General features: G+C 41.5%; 1 protein-coding gene across 2 annotated transcripts in view; it reads right to left on the reverse strand.

Annotated features, from left to right (window-relative positions):
- Window positions 1-23,640, reverse strand: part of si:ch73-63e15.2 (protein strawberry notch homolog 2) — a 103,408-nt gene that overhangs the window by 71,389 nt on the left and 8,379 nt on the right. The window contains exons 1-3 of one of the 2 annotated variants that reach the window (XM_024421301.2): window positions 13,704-13,757; window positions 3,955-4,159; window positions 1,459-1,547 (exon numbers count right to left, since the gene is read on the reverse strand). In XM_024421301.2, coding sequence (XP_024277069.1) covers window positions 1,459-1,547; window positions 3,955-4,065 — 200 coding nt within the window. In that variant the 5' untranslated portion in view covers window positions 4,066-4,159; window positions 13,704-13,757. Of the gene's footprint in view, window positions 1-1,458; window positions 1,548-3,954; window positions 4,160-13,703; window positions 13,758-23,640 lie in introns of those variants that run through there. The other variant, XM_024421300.2, reaches the window with a different exon arrangement.

Genomic DNA, 23,640 nt, shown 5'->3' on the forward strand with positions numbered 1-23,640 from the left:
TTCACAAATGTGGAAATCCTTCTGACTTAGTTAATTAGCACCCAATTTCTGAACTATCTTGCCTTGCAAAAATGTTAGAATCACTGGCAAACTCTCTGCTAATAATATATTTCGCTTCAAATTATATTCCTAATTTGTACCAGTCTGATTGTAGACCTTAACATAGCACCGTTTCAGCAGCTACACTTGGCTTAAATTATACATTCAATTGCTTATTAAAACATAGGTCTATAAATATGGCAGCACAGTGATTCTTATCTGAGAAATAATGTCTCAATGTGTTTGTGTCCATATGACCGTTCTGTTGGACCAAACCTCAAATGCAAATAACAAGTTGAAACTGCTTGTTGTCAGAGGAAGAAGTGATCTTTCATCTTTGTTGTGAGTGGCAGGGGCTTAGTATACGATTGGGAAGGTGAAAACAGCACAGAAGCAGCAGCAAAGTCGACGAGATAGAGGCATGTGGAATTTTGCTCTAAAACATACATTCTAATTAATCCAATTATTTCAATATATCACCCAGCCCTATAGTAGCTTACTTGAATATAGAACCTGTGGGGGAAAAATGCAGCAAAGATTAGATTGAAGAAGCTTGAGACCACTACCAGTGAACTGAATGCTGACTAAACTGCAAACGTCATTTGTGGAATGCTTTCAAGGAAAAAAATCACCCAAAGAGCAAGTAGGAGTGAAAGCAATTGATTACATCTTCGCCATGTGCAATGGGGGCAAACTGAATGGAGAAAATGCTGTAGAAGCACTGAACTCATTAACCTTACCCTGTTTAACCAGGGGAATCATCTCTGTGTACAGAACTGGTCAAGCCAAGGCCTTTTAGGGGACACAATTGCCAGTGTGCGCACAATGGAGGTTTGGGGTTAGGTGTGTGTGTGTTTGTCTGAGAGGTGGGGGTTAGGTAGCAGTGTGAGGCCAGGGAAGGGCCCACTGCCAGATGTAGAGATAACCTCCATCCTCCGCAGCGAGGGCGACGCCAGCCAGCCAGCCAGTCAGGCAGGCAGCCCTCCACAGGAAATTAAGGAGATTTAATAAAAAGGAACTAAAGGCCACCCCCAGATTTTAAGACAGTCAAATGCAAAACAGGACATGCTGCTAAATATTACACTCAATACGCATTGGTACTTTGACTGGGACTTTATAGTTAGGGGCACTTTTGAATAATGTATTTGACAGCTGCCTTGTTAATTTGGGTTTAATAAGTCCTGTGTAACAGGGTAAACGATATCCCTTACTACTACAAAAACAAAGTGTACATATGGAGTTCTACGTCAGACACAGTGATGGCCAAGCAGAGGTATTATTAACCTTTGCTAAGAGATTACATGCATTGAGACACTCATGTGATCTCACATGTGTCAGTGTGTGACAGAAAGGGTTACACACATCACATGTAAAACAGCAGAGGGGAGGGTAAGGTATGAGAGGTGATTGGTTACTTACTGGTTTCCAGATTGCATAGGGCAGTGTGCGCTGTAGCCTACAGACTGCTGTGAGAATGATCCCCAGGAAGCAGAAGGATACATAGAACTCTGAAACAGAGAAGATAAAAGGTTCATTAGTTAACTATGCCCAAGAAGACTCAAACACTATATGCGACTAGATATCATAGGGTCATAAACGTTTTGCATATATATTGTCAAATTACTTTGGCAGGAATCATATGAAAGTTCTCTGCATTCATTAAGTTTAAACCTCTGTGACACGGTGTACCATTTTCCCACAAATTACATTACTGAATATAGCACTTTTATTTTCACCAGTGCATTTCACAGAGTGTCATCGGGAAAACAACCAGAGTGCTATTGGGCAAACCATTTACCATGTCTTTGTTCCTCTGGGTCTGAGAAAATAGATCATGCCAGCATCTCCTGAAGAGAGACAGATGATGCCTTGCACTAGTTAATACCTGAACCTGTATCAGGCCCTGCATCAGTCGAGATAACTGTCACCACAAAGACGTCACTGTACCAACTAAAATGGCAAACGGTCTAACACATGACAGCCATTTCTTGTGTTCCAGGTTCTGGTTATGTTAACGTGTCCTAAACCACCATGACAATATTTTGTATTTTGTTAGTATCCCCATTAGCTGTTGCGAAAGCAGCAGCTACTCGTCCTGGGGTCCCCACAAAACATGAAACATTACATAATACATTAATTGACAAGAAAAGCACAAGGACGGAACATAATTGTAAAAACGGCACAAATAACCTACATATCAATATCTAGGCCAAATAGGGGAGGAGCGTTGTGAGGTGCTGCTTTATCGGTTTCTCGAAACCAGGTTTTTGTTCATTTGAGCAATATCAGATGGGAGTTCCACGTAATAACGTCTATATAATACTGTACCCTTTCTTGAATTTGTTCTGGATTTGGGGACTGTGAAAAGTCCCCTGGTGGCATGTCTGGTGTGTGTAAGTTGACTATGCAAACAATTTGGAATTTAACACATTAATGTTACTTGTAAAAAAATAAGTGATGCAGTCAAGTCTCTCCAACTCGTAGCCAAGAGAGACTAACGTGCATAGTATTTACAGTGCATTTTGAAAATATTCAGACCACTAGACTATTTCCACATTTTGTTACATTTCAGCCTTATTCTGAAATTGATTAAACCTACACACAATACCCCATAATGACAAAGCAAAAACAGGTTTTTAGAACATCCAGGCTCTGGCTGGGCCACTCAAGGACATTGAGACTTGTCCCGAAGTCACTCCTGCATTTTCTTGGCTATGTGCTTAGGGTCGTTGTCCTGTTGGAAGGTGAACCTTTGCCCCAGTCTGAGGTCCTGAGCAGGTTTTCACCAAGGATCTCTGTACTTTACTCCGTTCATCTTTCCCCTCGATCCTGACTAGTCTCCCAGTCCCTGCCGCTGAAAAACATCCCCACAGCATGATGCTGCCACCACCATACTTCACTGTAGGGATGGTAACAGGTTTCCTCCAGACATGACGCTTGGCATTCAGGCCAAATAGTTCAATCTTGGTTTCATCAGACAAGAGAATCTTGTTCAGGTGTCTTTTGGCAAACTCCAAGCAGGCTGTCATGTGCCTTTTACTGAAAAGTGGCTACCCTCTGGGCACTCTACCATAAAAGGCCTGATTGGTGGAGTGCTGCACAGATGGTTGTTCTTCTGGAAGGTTGTCCCATTTCCACAGAGGAACTCTGGAGCTGTCAGAGTGACCATCGGGTTCTTGGTCACCTCACTGACCAAAGACCTTCTCACCCGATTGCTCAGTTTGGCCAGCTCTAGGAGAAGTCTTGGTGGTTCTAAACTTCTTCAATTTAAGAATGATGGAGGCCACTGTGGTCTTGGGGACCTTCAATGCTGCAGAATTAATTTTGTACCATTCCCCAGATCGGTGACTCGACACAGCCCTGTCTCGGAGCTCTACAATTCCATGGCTTGGTTTTTGCTCTGACAACTGTGTGACCTTTTATAGACAGATGTGTGCCTTTCCAAATCATATCCAATCAATTGAATTTACCACAGGTGGACTCCAATCAAGTTGTAGAAACATCAAGGATGATCAATGGAAACAGGATGCACCTGAGCTCAATTCCGAGTCTCATAGCAAAGGGTCTGAATACTTACGTAAATGTGTTTGTTTCTTTAATGTAAATTGGGAAAAATTTCACTTTGTCATCATGGGGTATTGTGTTTTTATTTTAATACATTTTAGAATAACGCTGTAACATAACAAAATGTGGAAAAAGGGGTGAGGTCTGAATACTTTCTGAATGCATTGTATATTAAGCCCTCCTATATTAAGCCTATATTATGGAGCCACATTTGCTGGAATAATATTGGCACACTGTGCAGCCATTTATTATTAGCATATTATGTTGCCACATTTTCCGGGAACTTTTGAGATTACCAAATAGGTGGATGTGTATACGTGTTGTGTGTGTGTGTGCGTGCATATGACATACCTCCATATTGGAAGAGGCCACTTCGAACATGCTGCTGTCCAGCTGCGGCCCCTCTGGGTGCAGGTAGTTCTCCCCGTCCATGGCCAGTGAGGGTGACGGGAGTGTGGGCATCAGGCTGCAGGCTGACACATGACCCCTGACCTTCACTTATGTATGCTGGCTGTGTCCTACAGCGCTCCTACTAATGCCCAGCACGTTCCATCACCTGGAGAGAGCGAGACATGGGGTTCAACTCAAATTATTCATATTCTAATGGCAGTTTTTACACAGAAGCATGTCAACGTGTTTTTCTCACAGTAGTGTCGTCAGAAACTGTATAATTGCCTAAAACCTCTATTGCAGTTTTGAATCAACAGCATACACCAGGTTTTTGCAACTTTGAAAGGGTGGAGGCCACAAAAGATCTGAACTCATCACAGGTGTCACAGTGGCTCGAGGGTCTGCGTACCCACATCCATACCCACACATGCAGTAAGAGACTGGCTCTAGCCTTTTGGGGGCCCTAAGTGAAATTCCAAGCTCTAGTTTGTATTTTCCTGTAATACCACACATTTGGAATGGGACGGAGAGAAATGTTTCTAGTTTTTAATACGATATCTGACAGACTACCAAAATCCATGGGGACCCACCGGTCGGTAATTCGACCATGATTATGACAAATTTAGATAGTATTATTTAGTATTTTATTGGGATGCCCAATTAGCTGTTGCCAAGGCAGTGACTACTCTTCCTGGGGTCTAAACTGGTAACAAAACAAATAAAATAAATAACACTACATAATATCCTGCCTCACGCTTCAGAAATAGGTAATGGTTCCTGCAATATGAGCCGTTCCAAGGCGGGTGAATGGCCACCCACTTACATAGCACAATTTTTTTTTTTTTTTTACTACGCAAGTCAAATTCTTATTTTCAATGACGGCCTAGGAACAGTGGGTTAACTGCCTGTTCAGGGGCAGAACGGCAGATTTGTACCCTGTCAGCTCGGGGATTCGAACTTGCAACCTTTCGGTTACTAGTCCAACACTAACCACTAGGCTACCCTGCCGCCCCAACAATACAGCGCAAATTACAATACAAAAATATATATAAATAATGGCTGCCTCTTCACAGTCCCAGTTGAGCCATATTGTTATTTTATTTTAGTCTTACCTAGGGTGGCAGAGTATTCTATGTAGACATGGCTCTATTTAACTTCTTGGTGACAGGGGGCAGTATTTTCACATCTGGATGAAATGCATGCCCAAATTCAACTGCCTGCTACTCATCCCCAGAAGATAAGATTTGCATATTATTAGTAGAAAACACTCTGAAGTTTCTAAAACTGTTTGAATCATGTCTGTGAGTATAAAATAACGTATTTAGCAGGCAAAACCCTGAGGACAAACCTTTCAGATTTTTGTTTTGTGGTCACTCTTTTCAATGTGTTTTCATTGGGAATCCAGATTTCTAAAGGACCTTCTTGCAGTTCCTATCGCTTCCACTGGATGTCAACAGTCTTTAGAAATTGAGGTTTTTACTTTGTGTAATGAAGTACGGCCATCTTGAACGAGGGTCACTTGAAGTGTACCGTTAGATAGAGGCGCGTGACCAGAAAGCATGCTACAGTTTGTTTTACTCCTGGATTGAACACAGATCATTCCGTCTTCAATTTATCAGGCGAAACCCAGAGGACAAACCTTTCAAAATGTTTTGGAAGGTATAGAAAAACATTTGTTTTTCTTTAACTTGCAAATAAGTGATTGTCATTGCTTTGTGATATTGGCTCAGTTGGAAAAACTGAAGATATTAATATTTACAGACTGGCTTTGGATGTGGAATTTCTGTATCCCAATTTGTCCAGGCTAACAATACAGATAGTTCTGCACATATGCAGGATTTTGTTTTACGTAGCCGAGTGCCTACATTGCTGCCGTGCTGAGTGTTCCGCTGCCGCTCCCCCCTACTTGATTGCCTTTGTCTGGTCACTGGTGTAGCCTACAAATTTAATGTTGTACACAACTGTTGGAACTATTGCATTCCATGCCTCTGTAAGCATAAGCACAATTTCATGTTATTGGCAGAGAAGTGTGGATGAACTCTCCCATTGTCAGACTTATCAGTCCAGATACACACATGGCTGCCTATAGCTTTCAGCTGCCCAGGGGTGGAACACAGCAAGACAAACATGCAGTCTAATTAGACATTGAATGTTTTTTTTTCATTATCATTGCAAACATTGGCTTAGCTGCCCTGTAGGCAGACAGGCAGTCAAGTAGTGTTCATTTTTCAGGAACTACAATATGGCAGCAACTATGAATATTAGCCTACATCACCACACAAAACGCTGATTGTCTTGTGTAGGGACTGCGTCCATCTTGTGCAACTGCAATATCCGATACAACAGACAGAGGGTTGTAGCCTTCATAATATTTATGTTTTGGAATGTTCGTTCACACAGCCTCAGTGTTTTTATATCAGCTGTTCAGAAATACGAGGCATAGGCAGGCTACGTCATGATTCAGAAGAGGGTGAGTAAAAGAGCGAAACATGAATGGATGGTGAGTGTGAACAGCAGCTACGTTACAATGAATGTGTGTGTAAAATAACACAGGTGCAGAGCGTGATCTGGATCCTTAGCTTTGAGAAGGAGAGGTTTCCGGAGGTGGATGCTGGGCGTTGGCGGAATCTCTATCTGTAGCCACGGCCTAACATGCTGACCGGGCACATCGCGTGTGCGAGCGTCGCAAAAATAAATGTAAAAATCCATGTTTTTCAATTATTGCACCCACACTGCTCACGTGCGCCAACGGGCATCTGCGTTGCCAAGGGCTAAAAGAGAAGTCATTCCTATTTCTCACGCAGATCGCGTTGCAAGTCCTGCGTCTCCCATCTCATTGGTTTATAGAAGCAGGTACCCACGTGCCATCTCCTCATTGGTTATACCCACGTGGGTGATTGAAAGACGAACTGTTTTGCCGGTTGTCGTGGTAATACTATGAAAGTATATCCCAGGACAAATTAGCTAGCAACAGCAAGCTAGCTAAATAGGACAAATTTGTCAGCAAGTGCAAGCTAACTAGCCAAATTGCCATACATGTTTAATGCTTTTTGACCTGTCCCCAAATTAATCTCATTGGTTCAGTTTGTTTTGATATTTTAACCTGCGTATCGCGTTTGGTGTAGGGGGACAAAATACATTTCTGCACGATGGAGCACGACCGCAGCCGGTTTGGGTTCTGTGTAAGTGATGCAGCTCTGTAATAGGCAACCTGGAATGCCCAGTGATTGCGAGGCAATCAAAACCCTTTGGAAATCATATTTGGTGTAGTTGTATAGTCAAACAAACCTAAGAGGAACATGCATGTGTTTGTATGAGAGTGGTGTGAAGGAGAATGAAAATTAGCCCAAAACACAGGCAGGCGCTAACTTCATCAGTGTGAGAAACAACAAAAAGTACTTAATTATTAAACCTCAGCCAATCACTCTCTTCAGCTCCCTCCCTTATTCTCACACTCCCCATCTCTGAAGCACTGGGAACCAATCCCAACATCCCTGGGCCCTTTTCACTCCTCCTGCATTTTCTCCAGTGGATCCAACCATATCACCATGCCAATGATGGCAGTTCATGTCTCCTAGCAACCGAAAGGTTTCCATCTTTAGCAGCCCACTGTGTTCAAGGACAATAGATAGTGATCCTTTTCCTGCAAGCCCTATTGTCATTACTGCAAAAGGGGGGACTCCTGCCACTGAGGGAAAGAGAGAGTCTTGCCACGTCACTCAAGGAGAGCAGTCGTTGTTGCTTGACTGCGGAGTCACAAGCATTTGTTGTGCCATTCACTTCTTCTGTATGGTCAGATGTAATAAGATGTTTGTGACAACGATTTCCACTTTGCTTCTTAATATAAATCCACAAGCGTTCTACACTGAACAAAAATATAAACGCAACATGCAAATTGTTGGTACCATGACGCACAAAACTTTTGTTCACAAATTTGATAACATCCTGTTGGTGAGCATTTCTCCTTTTGCAAGATAATTCATCCAACTGACAGGTGTGGCATATCAAGAAGCTGAGTAAACAGCATGATCAAAACACAGGTACACCTTGTGCAGGGGACAAGAAAAGGCCACTAAAATGCGCAGTTATATCACACAACACAATGTCACAGATGTCTCCAGTTGAGGGTGCATGCAATTGGCATGCTGACTGAAAGAATGTCCACCAGAGCTGTTGCCAGATAATTGAATCTTAAGTTCTTTACCAGAAGCCGCCTCCAGAGTAATTTTTAGAGAATTTGGCAGTATGTCCAACCTCACAACCACGCCAACACAGGACCTCCACATCCGGCTTCTTCACCTGCACAATCATCTGAGACCAGCCACACAGACAGCTGATGAAACTGAGGAGTATTTCTGTAATAAAATCCCTTTTGTGGGGAAAAACAAATTCTGGTTGGCTGTGAATACACCACCTGAAATTTCAGCCTGTTTTGGTGGAAGGAAGTTTGGGCCTTCCATAGTGACATCGCCATGCAGTGAATTAGTTAATAGGCCAATAAGAAAGTTCCAAACCACTCTGCCAATAACAGCAAAATGTAAGTTTTCCCCTCGCAGACAGTCCTAATGAAAATTCTTGCTTGTAAAATGTATTTTTTGGCCATTTTATTTGAAAACAAATCACAGTAAGGTACTTAATGTCACCCAGAATTGCTTTGATATAGAGATTTTAAAAAAATAGGTGGATTGGACCTTTGAAGAAAATGCGTTCATATTGGACCAGGAAATCGTGTGGAGACACAACAAACTTTGATCAGATAGTGATCTAATCAATATGATCCTATCACTAAGCGCAAGGTGGAAACAAGGCATGTTACAGCAGAATCGGACTCAACCACACGAATGACCGGCTGTCCCATCTTCAGTCTGCTTTTTCTTACACACACAACAAATGACGGTCTTCATCCATAACTGTCTGTTATACAGTAATTGTGCCAGCCCCATTAACAGTTACACAGTAATGCTAAATCCTGACCTTTGTATTAAGTGGTTTAAAGCCTAGTGTAGAGTTGGTTTTTGGTAGAGAAAGGGGGGTATATTTCAAAACACAGTCACAGGAGTGAGTAATCTCTTAATTGCTTCAGAGGTTGGTGACTGGTTGGGCCAGCGTTCCCCCCCCTCCCCTCAGCCTTCCTCTTGGGTGGCCTGGCATGTTATAAAACGAGGAGGTGAGGTGCGGATTATTTAATGTCCCATCATTTTAAAAATCAAGCCTTGATGAAAGACCTCACAAGACCTTTAAGAGGGACGGAGCTATCAAGAGAAATTACAAGTTAGGCCTATATTACGTCACATTTCAAATAGTGAATATGAACAACCTGTTAACATCCCAGTTTCCCCATGTTGCTGTGAGCGCCAGCCAGGCAGGCAGGGGTTAAGGCCAGGCCGTCTCTCATTCTGACAAGTCACTCAGGGCCTGCCAGCTGCAGGACATGGAAGTCATCCAGGAAAGTGTGACTCCCTTAATCTGCTAAATCACAGCTAAGGGCTCATGAGGACCACCATCCTTCTAGACAGAAGGGGAACAAGAGCCTCTTCCCTCTGTGGGGGTGCTATCCCCAGGCCTAGGTCAGGGGCCAGGGCAGGGCTGAGTCCACAGCCAGGTCTAGGATGGGTATAGAGGGTTACCATCTGGGCCTTTTCCCATCTCAAATGGGTTAGGGATGTGCACATTTATTCAAATATTCAAAAGCAATGTTAGTATTTGAATACTTGTGAGAGTATAGATTTCAGACAAAACCAAAGTATAGGCCTATTTTAACACTGTAAAGGCCCTTTCAAAAATATCCATGAAACAGAAAATGGGGTAAAAGTATAATATAAACACAGACTACCGTTCAAAGGTTTGGGGTCACTTAAAAATGTCCTTGTTTTTGAAAGAAAATCGATTTTATTTGTCACGGGAAGGCCATAAAGATCATCAAGAACAACCACCCAAGCCACAGCCTGTTCACCCCGCTATCATCCAGAAGGTGAGGTCAGTACAGGTGCATCAAAGCAGGGACCGAGAGACAGAAGCTGTTTTTCAATCTCAAGGCAATCAAACTGTTAAACAGCCACCACTAACATTGAGTGGCTGCTGACAACATACCGACTCAACTCCAGCCACTTTAATAATGGCAATGCATGGAAATTGATGTAATAATGGAAATTGAGGGAAATAAATGTAAAACATTCATCACTAGCCACTTTAAACAATGCCACTTATGTTTACATACCCTACATTACTCATATCATATGTATTTACTGTACTCAATACCATCTACTGCATCTTGCCTATACCGTTCTGTACCATCACTCATTCATATATCTTTATGTACATATTCTTTACCCCTTGTGTGTATAAGGTAGTAGTTGTGGAATTGTTAGGTTAGATTACTCGTTGGTTATTACTGCATTTCGCTACACTCGCATTAACATCTGCTAACCATGTGTATGTGACAAATAACAGCAACCATCATTAACAGCAACCATCACTCCTGTGTTCCAATGGCACGTTGTGTTAGGAAATCCAAATGTATCATTTTAAAAAGACTAATTGATCATTAGAAAACCCTTTTGCAATTATGTTAGCATAGCTGAAAACTGTTGTACTGATTAAAGAAGCAATAAAATAGGCCGCCTTTACACTAGTTGAGAATCTGGAGCATTAGTATTTGTGGGTTCGATTCCAGAAACAAAGAACTTTCTTCTGAAACTCGTCAGTCGATTCTTGTTCTGAGAAATGAAGGCTATTGCATGCGAGAAATTGCCAATGAACTGAAGATCTCGTACAACGCTGTGTACTACTCCCGTCACAGAACAGCGCAAACTGGCTCTAACCAGAAGAGAAAGACTGGTGCTCCTTTTGTCCAGGTGGGAAAGGGCAGTGTGGAGAGCAATAGAGATTGCATCATCTGTGGATCTGTTAGGGCGGTATGCAAACTGGAGTGGGTCTAGGGTTTCTGGGATAATGGTGTTGTGAGCCATTACCAACCTTTCAAAACACTTCATGGCTACGGACGTGAGTACTACGGGTCTGTAGTCATTTAGGCAGGTTACCTTAGTGTTTTTGGGCACAGGGACTATGGTGATCTGCTTGAAACATGTTGGTATTACAGACTCAATCAGGGACATGTTGAAAATGTCAGAGAAGACACTTTTCAGTTGGTCAGCACATGCCCAGAGTACACATCCTGGTAATCCGTCTGGCCCCGCGGCCTTGTGAACATTGACCCGTTTAAAGGTCTTACCTACGGAGAGCGTGATCACACAGACATCCGGGACAGCTCTCATGCATGCCTCAGAGTTGCTTGCCTCGAAAGCGAGCGCGGAAGTGATTTAGCTCATCTGGTAGACTTGTGTCACTGGGCAGCTCGAGGCTATGCTTCCCTTTGTTGTCTGTAATAGTTTGCAAGCCCTGCCACATAAGACGAGCGTCGGAGCCGGTGCAGTGCGATTCGAATTTAGCCCTGTATTGACGCGTTGCCTGTTTGATGGTTCGGATTCCCTGGAAAATAAGATGTTACGGTTTTTGGTCCCGTTGGTAGGATATTCTTGATATTCCAATTTATTGTCCAATGATTATACGTTGGCGAGTAATATTGACGTAACGGCAGCTTTCCCACTTGCCTTCTCCGGATTCTTATGAGGCACCCCGCTCTGTGTCCTCTGTACCTGCTTCTCTTTCTCTTGCTAATAAATGGGGATGTCGGCCTTGTCGGGTGTTCGCAGTATGTCCTGTGCTTCCTGCTTGTTGAAGAAAAAATCTTTGTCAAATCTGAGGTGAGTGATCGCTGTCCTGATATCCAGAAGCTCTTTTGTTCCCGTAAGATAGTGGCAGAAACATTACGTACAAAATAAGTTACAAATGAAGTGGGGAAAAACCCCACATAATAGCACAATTGGTTAGGCTTCCGTAAAACTGCTGCCATTTCTTTCGCCACCATTTTAGCGCTTGGCTCCCTATTCCATCTGTGGTAAGGGAACAATGGAAAAAAACGGTCCTTGGGACATCCCAACTCTGACATCACCCCATTAAAACCTCTTATGGATAGGGGAGACACTAGCGTCTCAACTGGCCAATTGCCAGGGGAAATGCAGAGCGCCAGATTCAAATAAAATGCTATAAAATTCAAACTCATTAAATCACACATGTAAGATACTCAATTAAAGCTACACTCGTTGTGAATCCAGCCAACATGTCAGATTTTAAAAATGCTTTTCGGCAAAAGCATAAGAAGCTATTATCTGATAGCATGCAACCATCTGCACCAGCAGTAAACAAAGGAGCTAGCGTAGCAGGCGCTACACGAAACGCTGAAATAAAATATACATTACCTTTGACGAGCTTCTTTTATTGGCACTCCAATATGTCCCATAAACATCACAATTGGTTCTTTTGTTCGATTAATTCTGTCCATATATATCGAAAATGTCCATTTATAAAGCGCGTTTGATCCAGAAAAAAACAGCTTACAAAAACACAACGTCACTAGAAAATATTTCAAAAGTTGCAGATAAACTTTGCCAAAATATTTCAAACTACTTTTGTAATACAACGCGAGGTATTTTTAAACGTTAATAATCAATCAAATTGTAGACGGGGCAATCTGTATTCAATACATGAACGAAAAGAAACCAGCTCTGCTTTTCATGTCTTGCGCAACTCACAAAAGTGTCCCCAGTTCCGAGTTGGCCTACTTCTTCAATGCACAAAGGAATAACCTCAACCATATTCCAAAGACTGGCGACATCGTGTGGAAGCGGTAGGAACTGAAAATTGGTTCCTATTAAATATCCAATGGCAAAGACAATATAGTGAACAGAGATGGGAAAAATATATAAAAAATCTGAACAGTTAGTCCTCCGGGTTTTGCCTGCTACATAAGTTCTGTTATACTCACAGACATGATTCAAACAGTTTTAGAAACTTCAGTGTTTTCTATCCAAATCTATGAATAATATGCATATCTTATATTCTTGGCATGAGTAGCAGGAAGTTGAAATTGGGCACGCTATTTATCCAAAAGTGAAAATTCTGCCCCCTAGCTTTAATAGGTTAACGTTTAAATTGAAAACAGTTAGATAACGGTTAAGGATTAAGGTTAGGGTTTAAGGGAGGGACATCCCAAGGATCCCGGATAGAAGCTAAACATGTGAACATGCCTCAGTATAAGCCTGCCATCTCTACCAGCCTGTTGACAGGCCTCCACCCCTCCCATGTGATCCCTCAATCTTTAAAAACACTTGTTTCGTCTTCCCTTGCTCACAGGCCTGGCATTAATCCTGCTTAAGGCACACCGAGTAAATCCTTTAATGAACGGCTCGCTTCATCTTCATTAACAACGCTCTAAAGATCAGGGCATCATGACAGACACAGTGACACACACACACTTGCAAGACTGAACAGACCAAACCTTTTACATCAGTTCCTGTTGCGCCGAGTTACCATCTCAGACCTCACCATTGATGAAACTTCTTCCAACCTACATCAAAGTCACTCACTGCAAATTTCTGCCCATTAAAATGTCCTCCCATTTTAATCTAATTACAAAGCAACGCTACATTATATTAAACCAGTATGTATGTTAGTGGTTATGATGGCCTGGCTTGCTATGGATTAATTATCCAAGTCATGAAAAATTCATAAAAGGAACAAGTTACTTCCCTGGGAAACTCAGCAGTCATTCAAAACAGTGTGAATTATTTATCAGGCTCTTTTCAACTCACGCCATTTCCATGGAGCGGCACGGACGCACAGAGAGGATCTGCGGGTGGCTCGGTACGGGAGAAAAAGACAAAGAAAAATTAATCAACTGACTGAGTAACCAAATCTGCAGCGCTATCAAAGCAGAGGGATATAGAAACAAATGGTGTTTTATGAGCCTGTATTGTTAGTTTCTGCAGCCATTCAAATATTAATCATGCTACACAGTCAGATGTTCCATCATTCCTGCAGAATTTAACATAATTAGAAACACCATTACAATTACCCTGACTCAAGATAGGATGGGTACATTATTTTTGAACCATTTCGTCGAGAGTCTAGGCCTGGGGGAATTGCCTCAAGGTTAACTAATCTACATTCAAGTGACATCTGTGCAGAGAATTTGAGCTCTTCAGTGGCCAACAGCCTTACTTTGAGCCAATCAGAGCACGAACTGGGTGGCTGGGTGGCTGACGACTTCCAAGCTTTTTGAACAAACAAGATAGCACCTCTGAACAGAGTCTCAGCATTCAAAGTACTATCGGCAGGCAAACTTTGAAACTCCTACCGGTGTGTCTGAGCTTTAAGAACTGTAAGCTATGGGCTCTCCAACCCTGTTCCAGGGGTCCTAGGTCTATAGGCTACACTTAGTTTTTTTTAAAGTTGCACTTGCATTGATGTCAGACTGATTAGAGCAGGGCTCTCCAACCCTGTTCCTGGAGAGCTACCCTCCTGTAGGTTCACTCCAACCTCAGTTGTAAACTAAACGGATTCAACTTATCAACCAACTAATTATTAGAGTCTGGTGCACTGGATTATGGTTGGAGTGAAAAACCTGAAGGATGGTAGCTCTTCAGGAACAGGGTTGGAGAGCCTTGGATTAGAGGGACAATAGAGCGTTGAGTACCCCGCCATTAGTGGCTAGCCATGAGAAAGTTTGGTAGGCTACTTATGACCACCAGTGGCATCAGAGCACAGTTTAGGAGAAGTCTAGTTTCCGTGACTCAGCACTCACACGGAATTTGACTGTGGTCATGACTCTTGACTGCCCGTGTGGTGGTAATACAGTCACCTTAACAGCCCTCGTTAAGACTGGAGAGTGAGTGTGTGTAATGGCTGGGTAAACAGGCTTGTAGGGGCTGGAACACCACCTCATTAGAAAAGCATTGTCTCTCAGCTAACCCAGAGAACCCAGCCTCCTTCCAGGCTACAACTCCTCCCTCCACACACCCCAACTCAGATTATAACTGGTGTTTTTCTTTAATGATCATCATATAACAGTTCTCACAATCACATTAGATTTCAAAAATGCTTTATGGCGAAAGCATACCTTACAATTATTTGAGAACATCGCCCAGCAGACAAATCATTAAACAGTTACCAGTCAAGTGGAAGAGTCACACAAGTCAGAAAGATATAAAATGAATCACTAACACCTTTGAAGATCTTCATATGGTTGCACTCAGAAGACATTCATTTATTCAATGAATGTTCCTTTTGTTCGATAAAGTATCTCTTTATATCCAAAAACCTGTTTTGTTTGCGCGTTTTCTTCAGTAATCCACAGGCTCAAACACAGTCACAACAGGCAGACGAAAAATCATCATGTTCATAGAAACATGTCAAACAATGTTTATATTCAATTCTCAGGTTGTTTTTAGCCTAAATAATCAATGATATTTCAACCGGACAATAACGTCGTCAATATAAAAAGGTAAACAAGAAAGGCACTCGTGCGCATGAAAAAGCTCTGTGACACGGCAGGGTCCACTCATTCAGACTGCTCTTACTTCCTCATTTTTCAGAATACAAGCCTGAAACCATTTCTAAAGACTAGTGGAATCTAGTGGAAGGCATAGGTACTGCAATTTGAGTTCTAAGTCAATGGATACTGTAATGGCAATGAATAGAAAACTACACACAAAAAAAATCCTACTTACTGGATTTTTCTCAGGTTTTCGCCTGGCAAATCAGTTCTGTTATATGTTTGTATATCCCTCCGCTTTGATAGCGCTGCAGATTTGGTCAGTTCTGTTATACTCACAGACATTATTTTAACAGTTTTGGAAACTTGAGTGTTTTCTATCCAAATCTACTAATTATATGCACATCCTATCTTCTGGGCCTGAGTAGAAGGCAGTTTAATTTGGGCATGCTTTTCATCCAAATTCCAAATGCTGTCGACTACCCTAGAGAAGTTAAGAACACAATGACGACCTAGGAATGGTGGGTTCAGGGCAGAACGACAGATTTTTACCTGGTCAGCTCAGGGATTCAATCTTGCAACCTTAGGGTTAACTAGTCCAATGCTCTAACCACCTGCCTCACAAGGAGCCTACCTGTTACGCGAATGCAGATAGAAGCCAAGGTAAGTTGCTAGCTAGCATTAACCTCATCTTATAAAAAAACAATAAAAATCACTAGTCATAACTACACATGGTTGATGATATTACTAGTTTATCTAGTGTATCCTACGTTGCATATAATCGATGTGGTGCGCATTCACGAAAAAGGACCAGCGTTGCTCCAACGTGTACCTAACCATAAACATTAATGCCTTTCTTAAAATCAATACACAGAAGTATACATTTTTAAACCTGCATATTTAGCTAAAAGAAATCCAGGTTATCAGGCAATATTAACCAGGTGAAATTTTGTCACTTGCGTTCATTGCACGTAGAGTATATGCAACAATTTGGGCAGCCTGGCTCTTTGCGAACTAATTTGCCAGAATTTTATGTAATTATGACATAACATTGAAGGTTGTGCAATATAAAAGGAATATTTAGACTTATTGATGACACCCGTTAGATAAAATACGTAACGGTTCCGTATTTCGCTGAAAGAATAAACGATTTGTTTTCGAGACGATAGTTTCCGGATTCGACCATATTAATGACCCAAGGCTCGTATCTGTGTTTTATTATGTTATAATTAAGTCTATGATTTCATAGAGCAGTCTGACTGAGCGATGGTAGGCACCAGCAGGCTCGTAAGCATTCATTCAAACAGCACTTTAGTGCATTTAGCCAGCAGCTCTTCCATGTGCTTCAAGCATTGCGCAGTTTATGATTTCAAGCCTATCAACTTCCGAGATTAGGCTGGTGTAACTGATGTGAAATGGCTAGCTAGTTAATACCGTTTCAAACATCACTCGCTCTGGGACTTGGAGTGGTTGTTCCCCTTTCTCTGCATGGGTAACGCTGCTTGGTGGCTGTTGTTCATGTGTTCCTGGTTTGAGCCCAAGTAGGAGCGAGGAGAGGGATGGAAGCTATACTGTCACACTGGCAATACTAAAGTGCCAATAAGAACATCCAATAGTCAAAGGTATATGAAATAAAAATCATAGAGAGAAATAGTCCTATAATAACTACAACCTAAAACTTCTTACCTGGGAATATTGAAGACTCATGTTAAAAGAAACCACCAGCTTTCATATGTTCTCATGTTCTGAGCAAGGAACTGAAACATTAGCTTTCTTACATGGCACATATTGCACTTTTACTTTCTTCTCCAACACTTTGTTTTTGCATTATTTAAACCAAATTGAACATGTTTATTTATTTGAGGCTAAATTGATTTTATTAAGTTAAAATAAGTGTTCATTCAGTATTGTTGTAATTTTCATTATTACAAAAACACATTAAATTTTACTTAAAATCGGTAGATTAATTGGTATCGGCTTTTTTTGGCCCTCCAATAGAATCGGTCTTGAACAATCATAATCGACCTCTAATTACAACAGTCAAAGGCCATGTAAACAAACACTTTACACCAACCAATGAGAGCTTGTTATAACAAGCACGCGCTAGCTGTTCATTACGACAATGTTTTCTTACTGAAACAATCATGTAAATTACACTGTTATTCAATACAAAATGTATTGGCTATATGTTTCAACTGCAACTATACAAATTATGTTTGTATAGAAGGAACCAAAAACTAAGCATTTGTTTGTGGAAATCAGCCATCTTAACAGTACGTTTTTCAGCTGCATAAGGCCGCGCTAAAGGAAACTTAAGCCACCAAATGTATTGAAAATAAGATTTTGGTATTGTAAATGAAAAGCTGTTTGGGTCCTTAAAGTATCAAACAAATCTTTAAGAATAGGTTCAAAGTTGTGAAGTCCAACACATGACTGCCATCACACACTAAGATTTTTTTTTTCACTTTGTGAGGTTTATTTTTCAATATAAAGTTGGTGTCTAATCTAATTGGGAGAGAATACATTTGACACTGTCAAAACAAGAGAACAAATACAGTGCATTCAGAAAGTATTCAGACACCTTGAGATTATCCATATTTTGTTATTACAGCCTTGTTATAAAATAATACATTTAAAAAAAATCATCAATCTACTCACAATACCCCATAATGACAAAGTGATCAGGTTTATAGAAATATTTTCCAAATATATAAAAACCTTAACAGAAATACCCTATTTACATAAGTATTCGAACCCTTTGCTATGAGACCTTAAATTGAGCTCAGGTGCATCCTATTTCCATTGATCCTCCTTAATATGTTTCTACAACTTGGAGTCCACCTGCGGTAAATTCAATTGATTGGACATGATTTGGAAAGGCACACCTTTCTACAGTTGAAGGCGGAAGTTTACATACACTTAGGCTGATGTCCTTAAAACTCGTTTTTCAACCACTCCCCAAATGTCTTGTTAACAAACTATAGTTTTGGCAAGTCTGTTAGCACATCTACTTTGTGCATGACACAAGTGATTTTTCCAACAATTGTTTACAGACAGATTATTTCACTTATAATTCACTGTATCACAATTCCAGTAGGTCAGAAGTTTACATACACTGAGTTGATTGTGCCTTTAAAAAGCTTGGAAAATTCCAGAAAATGGTGTCATGGCTTTAGAAGCTTCTGATATCCTAATTGACATAATTTGAGTCAATTGGAGGTGTACCTGTGGATGTATTTCATAGCCTACCTTCAAACCCAGTGCCTCTTTGCTTGACATCATGGGAAAATCTAAATAAATCAGCAAAGACCTCAGATTTAAAAAAAATTGTAGACCTCCACAAGTCTGGTTCATCCTTGGGAGCAATTTCCAAATGTCTGAAGATACCACATTCATTTGTACAAACAATAGTATGCAAGTATAAACACCATTCGACTACGCAGCTGTCATACCGCTCAGGAAGGAGACGTGTTCTGTCTCCTAGAGATGAACGTACTTTGGTGCGAAAAGTGCAAATCAATCCTAGAACAACAGCAAAGGACTGGAGGAAACAGATACAAAAGCATCTATATCCACAGTAAAACAAGTTCTATATCGACATAACCTGAAAGGCCGCTCGGCAAGGAAGAAGCTACTGCTCCAAAACCACCATAAAAAAAGCCAGACTACGGTTTGCAACTGTACATGGGGACAAAGACCGTACTTTTTGGAGAAATGTCCTCTGGTCTGACGAAACAAAAATAGAACTGTTTGGCCATAATGACCATCGTTATGTTGAGGAAAAAGGGGGATGCTTGCAAGCCAAAGAACACCATCCCAACTGTGAAGCACGGGGGTGGCAGCATCATGTTGTGGGGGTGTTTTGCTGCAGGAGGGACTGGTGCATTTCACAAAATAGATGGCATCATGAGGATGGAAAATTATGTGGATATATTGAAGCGACATCAGTCAGGAAGGAAATGGTTCTTCCAAATGGACATTGACCCCAAGCATACTTCCAAAGTTGTGGCAAAATGGCTTAAGGACAACAAAGTCAAGGTATTGGAGTGGCCATCTCAAAGCCCTGACCTGAATCCTATCGAAAATTTGTGGGCAGAACTGAAAAATCGTGTGCAAGCAAGGAGGCCTACAAACCTGACTCAATTACACCAGCCCTGTCAGGAGGAATGGGCAAAAATTCACCCAACATATTGTGGGAAGCTTGTGGAAGGCTACCCGAAACATTTGACCTAAGTTAAACAATTTAAAGGCAATGCTACCAAATACTAATACTACTTGAGTGTATGTAAACTTCAGACCCACTGGGAATGTGAGGAAAGAAATAAAAGCTGAAATAAATCACTGTACTATTATTGACATTTCACATTCTTAAAATGAAGTGGTGATCCTAACGGACCTAAAACAGGGAATTTTTACTAGGATTAAATGTCAGGAATTGTGAAAAACTGAGTTTAAATGTATATGGCTAAGGTATGTAACCTTCCGGCTTCAACTGTATATAACGTCCCACAGTTGACAGTGCATGTCAGAGCAAAAACCAAGCCATGAGGTTGAAGGAATTGTCCATGGAGCTCTGAGACAGGATTGTGTCGAGGCACAGATCTGGGGAAGGGTACCAAAACATTTCTGCAGCATTGAGGGTTCCCAAGAACACAGTGGCCTCCATCATTCTTAAAAGGAAGAAGTTTAGAACTACCAAGGCTCTTCCTAGAGCTGGCCGCTTTGTCATTATGGGCTATTGTGTGTAGATAGCTGAGGATTTTTTGGGGTTACTTAATCCATTTTAGAATAAGGTCGCATTTGACGGGTGTTAATTTTAGGCCATGATGTCTACTCAAGTCTTGACTTAAGACAATGATGAGTAGCTCGTAGACCGCCCTCTTCAGGCAACCATTGAAAATATAAATAGATGACTGCAAATGACGGATCTGTTCATTCTAATATTGGTGCCTTATCTGTGGAATAAAGACAGATACAAATATTTCTGTGAAAGGCTAATATCTAATAAAGCTACTGCTTTGTATTGACGCTTGACAGGGCAAGGCAAGAGTTTAGAGGAATTGGTCACCACCTATGACATTTGGAGTGCTCTGGGGACATGGCTTGGCTGTAGACAGAGGCTGAGGAAGAGTGGCTGGAACGACTAACTACTGAAAGAGATGGGAAAGCTGGGGGTGGAATAAAAGCTACACAATATGTTATTCATCTTGGCTGCAAGGCCAATCTTCAAGCCCCCAGACCACTCCCTGCATTCCGTATCAGTACTCCATTGTAAATTATTTTGTTTGGTTTAGACTAGCTAGTATGTGTGGATTTTGCAAGCAGCAACACCTACAAGTCTCTCTATCCAAAACATTCTACACCCAATTCCAAAACACACAACTATCACAATGTTAAGCTCAGCACATCCGGTACCAGTCTGACTGGGTATTTTTGCTTTCACGATAGCCGCTTCCTACAGTGGACAGGTGTTAAGGGGACTCATCTGGTTTCTGTTCCGCTCCCGTTGAAGCCTCAGACTGAGCCTGATCTATGACAACATTGCACAGAGCAATCCCTTCCCGGACACACAGAAAAGCATCTACAGACATGACAGCATTTCTTGGTGTATTATCTTCCAAGAGGTCCACTCTAAAATGTTTTCCTCTGCGAATGGAATTCATCCTCTTAAAAGGGATTGTTGAAGCTGTCACCACAAGACTAAATACACTATACAAAAGAATGTGGACACCCCTTCAAATTAGTGGATTCTGCTATTTCAGCCACACACGTTGCTGACAGGTGTTTAAAAATCAAGCAAACAGCCATGCAATCTCCATTGACAAACTTAGGCAGTAGAACACCACCTTTCCAACAAGTTAGTTACTCAAATTTCTGCCCTGTTAGAGCTGCCCCAGCCCACTGTAAGTGCTGTTATTGTGAAGTGGAGACACAGAGGAGCAACAACGGCTCAGAAGCAAAGTGGTAGGCCACACAAGCTCACAGAACGGGACCACAGAGTAATGAAGCACGTAAAAATGGTCTGTCCTTGGTTGCAACACTCACTACAGAGTTCCAAACTGCCTCTGGAAGCAACGTCAGTACAAATACTGTTCGCCGGGTGCATCATGAAATGAGTTTCTATGGCTGAGCAGCCACACACAAGTTCCCAATTCGCAATGCAAAGCATCGGGTGAAGTGGTGTAAAGCTCGACGCCATAGGATTCTGGAGCAGCGGAAACACGTTCTCTGGAGTTAAGAATCGCGCTTCACCATCTGGCAGTCCGACAGACGAATGTAGGTTTGGCGGTAAACGCTACCTGCCCAAATGCATAGTGCAACTGTAAAGTTTGGTGGAGGAATAACAGCTGTTTGGGGCTGTTTTTCATGGTTCAGGCTCAGCCCCTTAGTTCTAGTGAAGGGAAAAATTAACTCTACAGCATACAATGATATTCTAGACGATTATGTGCTTCCAACTATGTGGCAACCGTTTGGGGAAGGCCCTTTCTTATTTCAGCAGGACAATACCCCCGTGCACAAAGTGAGGTCCATACAGAAATTGTTTGTCAAGATCGGTGAGGAAGAACTTGACTTGCCTGCACAGAGCCACCTCAGCCCCATCGAACACCTTTGGGATTAATTAGAACACCGACTGCGAGCCAGGCCTAACCCGCCAACATCAGGGCCTGACCTCACTAATGCTGTTGTGACTGAATGGAAGAAGGTCCCTGCAGCAATGTTCCAACAACTAGTGGAAAGCCTCCCAGAAGAGTGGTGGCTGTTATAGCAGCAAAGGTGGACCAACTCCATATTAATGCCCATGATTTTGGAATGAGATGTCCGACGAGCAGGTGTCCACATACTTTTGGTGATGCAGTGTATTACATTTCTCCTACATAGGTGAGCTCAACCCGAGGTTGGGTTAAAAGTGAGTTGGAGATAATCTTCAAGTCAAACAAGATAATCTCCTGAGAATGTTCACTCCAAATGGCCCCAGGCAGTGGTGTAAAGTACTTAAGTAGTACTTTAAAGTATTTTTACTTTAGTTTAGGTATCTGTACTTTAATATTTATATTTTTGACAAAATACTAAAATGCTTTGGTTGTAAATTATGTCTGAGTATTGGGAGTGTGCCGTCTGAGTTGCTTAATATAAGGAAGTTAAATTATTTATACTTTTGATACTTAAGTACATTTTAGCAATTCCATTTACTTTTGATACTTAAATATACTTAAAACCAAATACTTTTACTTAAGTAGTATTTTACTGAGTGACTTTTACTTAAGTCATTTTCTATTAAGGCATCTTTACTTTTACTCAAGTATGACAATTAAGTACTTTTTCAAACCACTGCCACAAGGAATCCATCACCAGGGAGAGTAAAAGAGTTAAGCTCCTTTTTCACCAGGTCACAGAAAAGAGTGCTTATGTCACATACAGTAGCATTACATTAGCCTGGTTCCAGATCTGTATGTGATTAAGACAATTCCCCCAGTGTCTGTCATCACACAGACAAGTATGCTAAAGTACATATGCAGATCTGAACGAGTTGACAAACCATCCACACAATAATTACAATCCTCTGCACCAGCAGTACTACACTAATCGTTCTCCATAAATTAACTACTAATGAAAACAGCCTCTTCGCTCTGCAGTTTTTACACACATCATTGATGAGAGAGAATGAGAAATGGCAGCTAATTTGCAATCATCTATTTCTGTAGGCACTCATGGGAATGCTCTGCGTAGATGCAAAACTACAAGGCATGTTTTGTTATTTATGAATGCAAATACTCCTCATGCTATGGCTACATTTCCAGGTACTTCATAAATACCTTATTTGTTGTTGGGTATATGTTAAAATAGACATCTTAAAATGTCACTGCCCACAATCTAGGCTAGCTTGGACAATGACACATATGTTATTCATCTTCATCCATCAATGTGGTTGTTAATACTTCCCTCATATTTCCTTCCTGGATCAGTCCCATGGTGAAATTATAATGTTTGCTTTTCAGAGAAGGATGTTGACATACTCCTCAGCTTTCCACAACCTACTGCAAGGCACCACATTGAGCACGCTCTCCAGCAGTTTAATCATCTTCAGAATGGCTCGTGTGGCCGACACACACATAGGACATAGCCAACCAGAAAAGGCTTGGTGTCTTGACTCTGTAGTAGGAACAGTATACCCCTTTTAGCTCCAAAAGCCATGGCTTTGCCGGATGAAGTTCATGTTTAATACATGGACCATTACCTAATGAAGGCCAGATTCC

This window comes from Oncorhynchus tshawytscha, linkage group LG05, assembly GCF_018296145.1.
Source record: "Oncorhynchus tshawytscha isolate Ot180627B linkage group LG05, Otsh_v2.0, whole genome shotgun sequence".
Classification (NCBI taxonomy): domain Eukaryota; kingdom Metazoa; phylum Chordata; class Actinopteri; order Salmoniformes; family Salmonidae; genus Oncorhynchus; species Oncorhynchus tshawytscha.